Below are 10,421 nucleotides of genomic sequence, written 5' to 3'. Positions count from 1 at the left end.
CCCGCTACTTCTTGTTTATCATAATCAAATAGCTTTGCCTTCCCTAGGCGCCGTTCGGTTAAGGTGGTAAGGCGGGAAAGTAGTGAACGCGAGGGTAGATGGTTAGGGAGCGAGCCGCGGAATGCGTTCCCCTTCTTGTTTCCATCAGTTCCACAACGCCAAGCACACCGCAAACAAAAAATCCCATAACGCAAAGCGCCTAGCGCACGACCAAGGAGCGACGCCTGGAGACGAGAGAGCAGAAAGTAGCTCAGTTTTGCCCGTTCTGCGGGAATGACGTTTTATCAGTCGCAAAGTTCAAAACCGTTGAGCGATAATCATTTCAACCTTTTTAGCGAATAGAGTGTTTTCATTGCAGCCATGTTGAAGGAGCCATACAATAAAAGATATTTGCATGAAAATGATTTTTTTTTTCCCAAAGGAAAATAATTTTATTGTTTCACTCCTCCAATATAGCCGCCACGAACACACTCTATATAATGTCAACTTTACAACTCCTATTGATTTCTCTTTTTTCTTCTAATTGTTTTCACTACAGGCCCTTCCACAACAGGTTAGAGGACTTTTTCAGCTGTCCTTTTTTCAAATGTTTTGTTTTTTACTTTTACTTTTTTGAATTCAAATTCGCACTCCTCTATCTTTACTTCCCTGATTCTAAAAACTGATTTTCCATTTTTAAAAGAAAGGGAAACAAGTACGCACTTCACGATATTTGGTCAGACGGATTGGGGATACCGTAGCTCAACAGATAGCACATCGACGGCAAAGAGAACGACAACGAGAATGACAACGGGGACGGTGACGGGGACGGCGACAACATTTAAGGGTACGTCAATCCCGGGGGGGACTCCTATATGAAACGGACGGGGATGCTCGTCGAGAATTTTGAAAAGAATCCCTAAAAGAGACCAATCTGGGTGTGGCTCAAGCTTTTCTTGACCCCTAAAAGATACCAATAAACTAAGAATAGAATTTATATTTCTATATTTCTTCGTGTGTAACCCTAAACGAGACCATTATGGCTTAAAATGTTGAGGTTTTGCCCGGAACACCCGAAGCGAGATCAAAAATCCGAAATTTACACCCCTTAGCGAGACGACGAGCATCCCCGTCACTTTCATATGCGAGTACCCCTCGGGAGGTCAATGTCAATTCACAATCGATTGAGTCAGGCCTATTTACGTTTCTTCAAGATTACTGTATTTAACCCCTTCCAGACCGGGGGGTGGGGGATGAGCGGAAAGTGCCTGCACTAACTCTGGACGGTCAACCAAACGCTGCCAAACTTTTATTTGCAAGTTTTTCGAAAATTAATCTGGGAATAATTTGGTATGATAGGTTGTTGTGTCGGAAGCTTGACGTTACCACGGCAACGGCATTTTCACAGACATGTTTCCCCAAATTTGTAATTTTTGTGTTCCTATTAATTGTTTTCACCTTTTTAGGGGTCAATACCGTTTTATTGATTTTGAGTACTTTTCAGTAATTTTGGGCGGTTTCTGACGTTTTGGAAAAATTTTGAAATTCAAGATGACGGATCCAAGATGGCGGCTGTTTTGACATCATGAAGTAATTGTCACGTAATGTGACGCCATTATCCCACGTGACTATATCAAAAGATAGATTTTCGAACATACCATATATCCTCAAAGTTTCATGGTGATTGCTTTAATATTGTGGAAGTTAAGGAGGTCCATAACACCTCAGAGAGGCACAGAGACTAGCAGAGTAGAGGCAGTAATTTTGACGCGCGTATTCATTATTTTGATAATACGGATTATGGTGCATGAAGAAAACAGATTTTGATATTCAAACTGGCTTTGAAGAACCCTTAGATAAACACAAGAATTTATTCTGTACTTCCTTGTCTGGTCTGGATAACCAAGATTTTTAAAAAGTTAGTTATTTAGTAAATAAACCCCTTTAGGTTGCTGGTACATTGAGGATAATGCCCGAGGTTGAAAGATTGTTGAAAAATGAACAGTTGGCCGAGAAGCGAAGCTTCAAGGGCAACTGTGCAATTTTGAGGACAATCTTTGGTTATAATGGCACATATTTCTTCTGATTTGGGGATAAACTTAGAGTTAACGCTACTTACACGTCGTTGTCTGAGGAATAGACAATAAGAAATCGAATTTCTAACACGTGGTACACGAGAAGAGGGAGTAGCTATAAGGTTCGTTGTCATTGCTTGAGACATAGATGTTTTAAAGGCAAAAAAAGATTCAGAGATTTCCCAGAGATGAATTTATTTAGCTCTTCTTTACTACAAGAAGTGGCGCAGCCGTTGATGTAACGGCCGAAACGTTAGAGTTTGGTTCAGGTGTATTGATTCGAAGGTTGTTTGACCTCCACCGGAAACATTGCCATGGCTTTGTTTACTATTGTTTTCATTGCTACCCCCATTGACTTGTTTGTAAAAATTCCTGAAATGAACAATAATTAAAACTTATCCGGAAAAGCGGAACTTAAAGGCGTTCGTTGCTAAAAGTTACAGTAAATAAAAATTTGAAATTCTATTATGAAAATTAATTTGTTTTGGTTGGAAAAGTTGCATTTGCAAGCATTCAAGAGCATGGTTAGTGTCTTTTATCGAACTAACGAGCTAGAAAATTTTGGGCTTGCCCCGGACTATGCAAAATTCTGCACTGATTGACATCGTGTTTGGGACACACTTATTATTCTTAAGGTATCACGGAAGGAAAATTGGCGTTTTCTTTCCAAGTCAAATTGTGTGCAAACCATCAATGGTAACCCCAATAAAGTATATATTTTCTGAAAGCTTATTGAATAAAGATTGTAATTTTGGATTTTGTTTACATCATATAGACCATAATAAGCAACGTCAGCATTTTGTTTGTAATTGTCGTGTTGCGCAACTTAAGGTTTATTTGAGAACACATTTACATGAGAGCCAAAACTGTTATGTGGAATTTGATCTTCATGTATTGGTCTAAAAAACGGTGTCTCAGATTTTTCTTTTCTTGCTCCATTAATTTTCTATGATAATCTTTATTCAATAAGCTTTCAGAAAATATATACTTTATTGGGGTTACCATTGATGGTTTGCACACAATTTGACTTGGAAAGAAAACGCCAATTTTTCTTCCGTGATACCTTAAGTCAGAAGGATTTTCAAGATTATGTTGCATTCTGTAACAGAATGAGCGCTTCAAATCGAATCTAGTTTGATCAGTCTCACATGTATAAAATTCTCACATGTATAAAATACATGTGAAAATTAATGTGTTTTATTTCTCATTATCATTATCGTCATTGCTCTTGTTATTAATATTTTTTAAGAAAAAAATGATAACTTTATTTCATACAATCATTAAAAATACAAGCATCGATAAAAAGATAAACAATTAAAGAACAGCTGGCACCCTTATATATAAAAAGAATACAATATATTGGTATAAGCGAGAATTAAAATCTTAAAATCAATTCTAATACAAAATGTATATAAAAATAACTTGTGTTTATTATTATTAATAAATAATAATAATAAATTGTTTAATTTAACTTTTTTCCAATCAACAATAACTTTATTTCACATAATCATTAAAAGAAGTACACACATCGATAAAAAGATTTATAACAAGCTGGCATCCCTATATAAAAAAGTCAATAAAATATCTTTGCAATAAAGTTAATAATAAATAATAATAGTTTATTATATTCTATACGTATTATTCTCGCTTCATGTATAATTTGAGAGTCTTTTGAAACTAATAATATTAATAATAAAATAACAATAATAATAATAATAATAACAAATCCTTTATTAACAACATCTAAATTAATTCTATGTTGCGCAAAAACTATCTTTATACAGGAGGCTCCACTCACTAATGTGGTTTTCAGAGAGGTCCTGAAATAATAGTGATGGCATCAAAAACATGAATTAAAAATCAAAATTATTACAGCGCTGAATAAAAACCTCTTTTTGTTACAACAGGGCCAAAAATATTACTACCAGCTGAAGTCGTGCGGACCTTACCCGGCTACAGAGTGACGTTTCCAGTGACTGGAGATTGGCCCGTATACACAAAAATAATAAGAAACGCTACAGTTTTGATACACACAACAAGCGTTGCAACCATCCATATATACCAGGAAGGAAATTACACTTGTGTGGCCACGAGCAAGTATGGAACTGACGTAAGAGAGTTCTCTGTTATATTCAAAGGTAAGCAGATGGCGATTGGAATCAATTGTCATTATTATTCTTTCTCACTAGTGGTTGTCCTCGTGCCAAGAAAGGGGCCTGAAGAACTGAGTAAGAGTATATGCATTTAAAGACCCCAGATGTTTTATCTGTTATCAGCGTCTTGTGTTTCCTGATGTTTGAAACCACATCATTGATGATTCGTTTATCAAGTATCTTACTGATGGGTAATTAAATCTAGGATTCTTGGATTAAAATTAGAATCTATGATGATATTTAATCCTGCCCCGAACTGTTTTCCCGGGTGTTTTTCCTTGAGGCCTTACAACCTGTGAAATACAAAGATAATTTCGTTTTTGTTGACACAAAACATTCATTAGGTTTTCTTTTCTCCCCTTTAGATTGCGTACCGCAATGTTCTTACGATTTTAATCCATATTATGGAAATACTCTTTCTTGTACGAACGTATCATTAGCCATGGATGTAATGAATTGTCTTCCAACAATGACCGAAACACTGTAAGAAAGTTTTTTGCGGCTATACTTTATGTCCATGCCTGGGCACGTACATTCATGTATGTATAAAGAATGTGTCCACCCGCCTATCCACCGACGGATGCATAAAGATGCACTTTATGAATCATAACGTCTACAACGTAGGAATTACTTGAATTTCTATTCTCTGTCAGAAAACTATCATGTATCAAAACTGACTCAAAGATATCAAAACTGATGCAGGGATGCAAAAAGTAAACGTTACAGCAAGGAAGTCACTAACACATATTTTGATGGCATTTGCTCGACCATTTACAAAAGGCTATTGATGTTTTTAAACATCAATAAAAAGTCTATCTGATCTTTGAATAACTTTTCATGGAAAACTCTGTGTTCGAGCCTAGTGGCCCATCGTGCCGGATGTTATCCGCCAAAATTGGAAAAGTCGAATTTTACAGTTTATTTGATACTTAGATAATTTTTTTTTCTGGATCTGAAAACTCGACAAAGGATGTTGTAGATGAATTTAATAAATATATGATATATAATAATATATATAATGTATGATAATAATAACTATTTTTTCTGTTCAAAAAAACGTGATTTCCAGAAAAGTGTCATCAAGTAACTTAACCCATATCCCTGCTGGAATGTTTTCTAATCTCACAAACTTATTGCACCTGTAAGTCTTATGAAATGCGATATATTTGTTATTTTACCTCTCTCCATCAATCTATTTGTGTAGGTTGTCAGATGAATGCATACACGGATAAACTGTTTATAAATTTCTGAGCTACATGTCAATCGATATCAGCTAAGATCTGTAAAAAAAAGTGGCATAATGAAATGGCAAAGGTCAACCTATCTATGGCATTGCTGGAGGCAGGTCAATGAAGATCTGTTGGCTGTTTTGTTGCAGAAGTTTTACCGGAATCAAAGAGAGTCAATGCACTGAGTCCCTACGAGGCCTGGAATGAAAGCTTGGATTTCTAGGCCGTGTCTTGTGTTAAATATTTTTGTGTTTTATTAAAATAAATGTTTTGAGTTAGTTTGACTAACTAACTTGAAAGTGTTTATTTTGTTGAAATCTTCCAATTAAAAACTTTCCAATTTGACCTCTCGAATGAAAAGGCCTTTTTGTTCCTGTAAAGTTTGTCGTCTCGTTAACTGATTTTTTGTTTGCTTTATATTTTTCTTTATTAATGAGGTCAAGAAAAAGTTATCTGTGTTTATTGGATGCTGTACTTTATTTAGGAAATGACTTCTTTTTTATTCTGGCTAGTCACACTGTTTTACTATCTTCCTCTTACTATTTTGCAGGGATTTGTCTTATAACGCCATTAAATTACTACCTGATGGAGTTTTTGCAGACCTGATAAATCTCACGTACCTGTAAGAAAAAAAGCACAGCTGTAACAATATGGGACTGCCAATGCATTCAGCTGTGCCTACAATTATTATGTAAAAAAATAGCTGTGCAACGTCTCGAAAGGCGGAGTTTCTTTGCCAGGTCGCCAACCGACGAGCGATGCCTGAATTGCACAATTTGTTTGTCGGAATCGGGCCACCTTGACAGTTTTGATCGTTCTGTACGACTACTTCACAGAATGCAAAATAGGAGTATCGCAGGTAAAGCCAGTTTTACTCATACGGTTGGTTGGTTGGTTGGTTGGCTGGTTGGTTGCTCAATGGGTCAACGAGCTTCTCCTCTTACCCTTAGGACTGGAGTGGAATTGTCCTTTGCATAGAAATTATTAAGGGTAATCCTTTTAAGACACTTAACAGGTGTAAAAGCCTTTATATGATCCGGAGTAGGTCTATTTTTTGTAACGGCGTAAACATTTCTCGCCTTCGTGTCGCTGTCGAACATGTACTGCAGTTTTTGTATGCACAAGTCAGTTCTAGTACTAATATGCTTTAATATTTGCTTCTGACTTTCATAGACCTCTTTAGTGAACTGATGGGATAAGCGATTAAAACAGCTAAAAAATGAAAAAAAATGAAATAAAAGACTAACTGACTGCATTAACCCGTGCACTTTGACAATGAGAAGTTGTGGATAGAACGCAATTCCTTTTAATGCGGCCTCAAGCGGACGGTTTACGGTTTTGCAAAGCCGTTCTGGTTAAGGACACCGAATCGTTAAAAATTCGTACCGAATGTACTTAAATGTCTAAGCAGTAAATTAATGTTTTAAAAAACTAAGGAGGGAAAAACATAATTAACATTTTTGAACATAAGAAAAGAAAAGTCATCGCGAAAGCGTGTACATACAGTATGTTTATTCATCTGTCCTAGTACGCCCCAAAATTAACTCTCGTTTATGGTAAAGGTAAAAGTAGTAAACTTGTGATCAGAAATCGTTCACTCACAATTTTTCGCTTTTACAAGTTACTCATGATTAGTGTTCTTTCCTGATCAGGAATTTGTCTTCCAACTCTATCAAGTTCCTGCCTGAAAAGGTGTTTTCTAAGCTCAAAAAGCTACTCTTTCTGTAAGTGAAAAGAAGCAAACCTAATACATTTCAATATTTGGATATTCGTTAGTGTCATGCGCGAGGAGTCCAGTTTGAGTAGGTAATCGCATGACGTTTTCCCCGTGTAAGCTGGGGTAAAAAAACATTAGAAATATTTTAATTTGTGCTCTTTTGTGCAGCAGCTCTCGTAAGCTTGTAATTCTACTGGAGTTTAAATATATTCTGTCGTGGAAAGTGTACACACGTATCATTAATCAGTTAGTATTTCAAATTATTCCTTAAGATTACCAGTTGCCTTTTGACTAACTTAGAAGTATTTCACAGAAATTTGGCTTCCAACAATATCACAGTTTTGCCTGAGAAATTGTTCAATGAACTAAAGGATTTGACATACCTGTTAGTAAAAATGTTATGCTTCTCGTATTTAACTGTTTATTGCATGTTTTTTTTCTAATTACTTACAAGAAATACCAAGTTAAAAAGGAAACGATAGTCGAGTTCCCTCGTGAAAATTTTACGACCTAATAATTATATAGATGTATCATTAATCCATGACTTATATAATTAATCCACAAGATTATATGTTAACTTTTGATTTATCTAGAGGTTATTTTACAGGAATATGGCTTTCAACAATATAACAGTTTTACCCGAGAAAGTGTTTAATGACCAAAAGGTTCTGAAATACCTGTAAGTAAAAACATAATTTTTTCGTATTTAACTTTTCATTGCATGTAATTCTTTCTCAATTCTTACAAGGAATACCAAGGCTCTATGAGCAAAGTCGTGAATGTGGTATATTATAAACTGATAGCCCATAATTAGCCAAAATAAATTTTAAATGTCTGCTGACAAACGACAATTTTTGTAATTGTCTATGAAATCTGTTAACGTACGTCATAGTTGAGTCATGTTTAAAATTCTAGCTGGTAAGGGATAAATAACCCCATATTCTAACTGAAAACTAACCATCTAGTAATCCATCGAGGCCTTCTAGCTAAGCAGCTAAGGAGTGAAGATTATTTCAGAGCTTTAAATAATTAATGCTGAGAGAGACACGTATAGTGGTAACAAGATATGATGTACCTTAAGATGCTGCGAAGCTGGTAATGGAAGAAAGCTAGGGAATTTTTTTTTTTCACCAAACTGTTTCACATTTGCTAAAGGGTTCTTTAATTAATAACCAGGTAACTCAGCCATTTTATACAGGACAGTGGTATTATTCGACATACATTTTTCTCTGTTAAAGAATGGCAGACACTGTGACAGAAGGCAAATAATTAAAAGAAACTAACAGATGCCTCATACATGTGACAATTGAAATTGGCAGGAAACAGTAAAGTCAACTTAATTTATTATCAATTTAGAGGCCTGATACATTCGTTTTTAAATAATCTCTATACATTGCCAGCCATCCTGCATAGATTTGGTGGCCATGTTGGATTAAAGAATCTGAACCTTAAAGCTTGTTTATCTTTTGCTCTTTGTTTTCAGCAGTCAATAACAATAACTTCCAAATATTTTATTTTTCAAGCTGTACAGTCTGCTAAAAGTCAATTTATAGAAAGCAGTATTCACTGTTTGTGACATGAGAGTAAATTTGAAATAAAATTCTTTTTCTGATCATGTGTTTCATACAAGTTGGACAGTTGCTCACAAAGCTGGAAAGCTGCGAGGAGGGTCTTAAGAAGTTGGCAAAAGCCATTTACAGCGATAAAAAACAGGCCGCAAGTGGTGAAACGCGGATAGGTGTTTATCAACTCGTTGCTACCGCCATTATCGCGTTTTTCGCCAATGCTATTTGGAGCAGAAATAAGGCAATCCTTGTTACAAGTGGTTGTGTCGCTGGTTTCTATTACTTAACTGCTAACAGCACAAGAAAACAGATGGATCAGCTAGCGGCAGACGTAGGGAAGTTTCGAAGAGAGATAGCCAGATACAAAGCCAAACTGGACGAACTTCGTATGAGCGACGAGCTCTCTGATCATAATAATTGACGGTATGGCACTATTAAATGAAGTTCAATACTCGTACTTTCTCGGCTGAAGGTGTAAATCAAATTCGAAGTAGCGGCTGTGCAGGTAAAAGCGAATCTTGGCCTGTCAGAAGCAAACTGAATATAATATATTAAAATGACTTTAAGTAGCATCAGTAAATATTTATTTACCTCATACTCTGGTTGCTGAAATGTAGCAATATTACAATTCGATGAAAACATATTTTAATTTGATAAAATATAGTTTATAGTAAAAATAGTAAATTTTCATGCGATAGGTCAGACAAATAAACAATAAACTGAATAAAGAAGCAAGTCTCTCAAAAGATAGATATCAGATAACAACACGTGCGCATGAAATCTGTTCGCCTTCAAAAGCCTAAAATTCCGAACTCAAGATGGATAAATGAGAGAAACTTGAAAGAAACTTTGTTTAGACGAGAAATGTTTCCACAAGCGTCAAAAATATCGAAAATTTTAAAGCCGTGCTGTTCTGCATGGCAAAATTAATTACCCACATGTTTACGTTGAAGGCGAAGTTTTAATTTTAGCAGACAATGAGGCCATGAACACAAGTACTTTGCAGCAACCAATCAGAACAAACGCCTGTCCAACCGTTCATAAATTAAAATTTTACAACTGAAAGCTTGTCACATTCACTCAGTTTGATGATCACTTAGCTAGTGTGCGAGACTCGAGTTACAATCTCTTTCAGTCTTTATGTTTATATATGGCATAAAAATATATTTTATGGAATGAAAATATATTTTCATTGAAGTTTGCTGCATTTCGGCAACCATTACCAACACCTCTTGACAGCCTAGCCCCATGCAGAGTTCAGTGATGTGCTGTATTGCAGGATATTGTTTTGGCGAATCTGTAAATTAATTCAAAATTCTATGTGCCTTGATAAAATAAATCTGTAGGACAACACGTACAACAAATCATCTAAGTGTAAGCAATTTGTTATTTATCAGCATGGCATGCAACCAAGTTCCTTTTCGGCTGAGATGACTGCATGCATTTATTTGGAGGGGGGAGGCATAGGCCATATACAGAAATCGACCTTAAGGTTACTATTGTTATATTAGTGGCTATTACATTTTAGCGATTTTAGTGAGTTGGGCGAAAATCGCTAAATTTAGTACTTGCTAAAATTTGTCTTGGTCAAATTTCAAGTACCTCCACGGTACCGCCCTAATGGAACACAAAAATGGATACTGGTAACTTTGTTCTTTTAGGCAATGCAATTTATGTTCATTCAATGTCAAGATACGGTAGTT

The 10,421-nt window shown here is 35.6% G+C and overlaps 1 protein-coding gene across 1 annotated transcript in view; it reads left to right on the top strand.

Annotated features, from left to right (window-relative positions):
• Positions 1–660: 660 nt before the first annotated feature.
• The window catches only part of LOC144635566 (uncharacterized), a 34,367-nt gene continuing 24,606 nt past the window's right edge, over positions 661–10,421 (top strand). Inside the window, exons 1-8 of the mRNA XM_078494659.1 lie at positions 661–826; positions 3,962–4,192; positions 4,573–4,690; positions 5,277–5,348; positions 5,987–6,058; positions 7,089–7,160; positions 7,467–7,538; positions 7,761–7,832. Of these exons, the coding sequence (XP_078350785.1) occupies positions 784–826; positions 3,962–4,192; positions 4,573–4,690; positions 5,277–5,348; positions 5,987–6,058; positions 7,089–7,160; positions 7,467–7,538; positions 7,761–7,832 (752 nt within the window). The 5' untranslated portion in view covers positions 661–783. The remainder of the gene's footprint in view (positions 827–3,961; positions 4,193–4,572; positions 4,691–5,276; positions 5,349–5,986; positions 6,059–7,088; positions 7,161–7,466; positions 7,539–7,760; positions 7,833–10,421) is intronic.

The sequence above is a fragment of the Oculina patagonica genome, chromosome 13 (assembly GCF_052425735.1).
Source record: "Oculina patagonica isolate OP01 chromosome 13, crgOcupat, whole genome shotgun sequence".
NCBI lineage: Eukaryota > Metazoa > Cnidaria > Anthozoa > Scleractinia > Oculinidae > Oculina > Oculina patagonica.
Note: the sequence above shows the minus strand (reverse complement) of the source record. Positions and strands in the feature narration are given on the sequence as shown.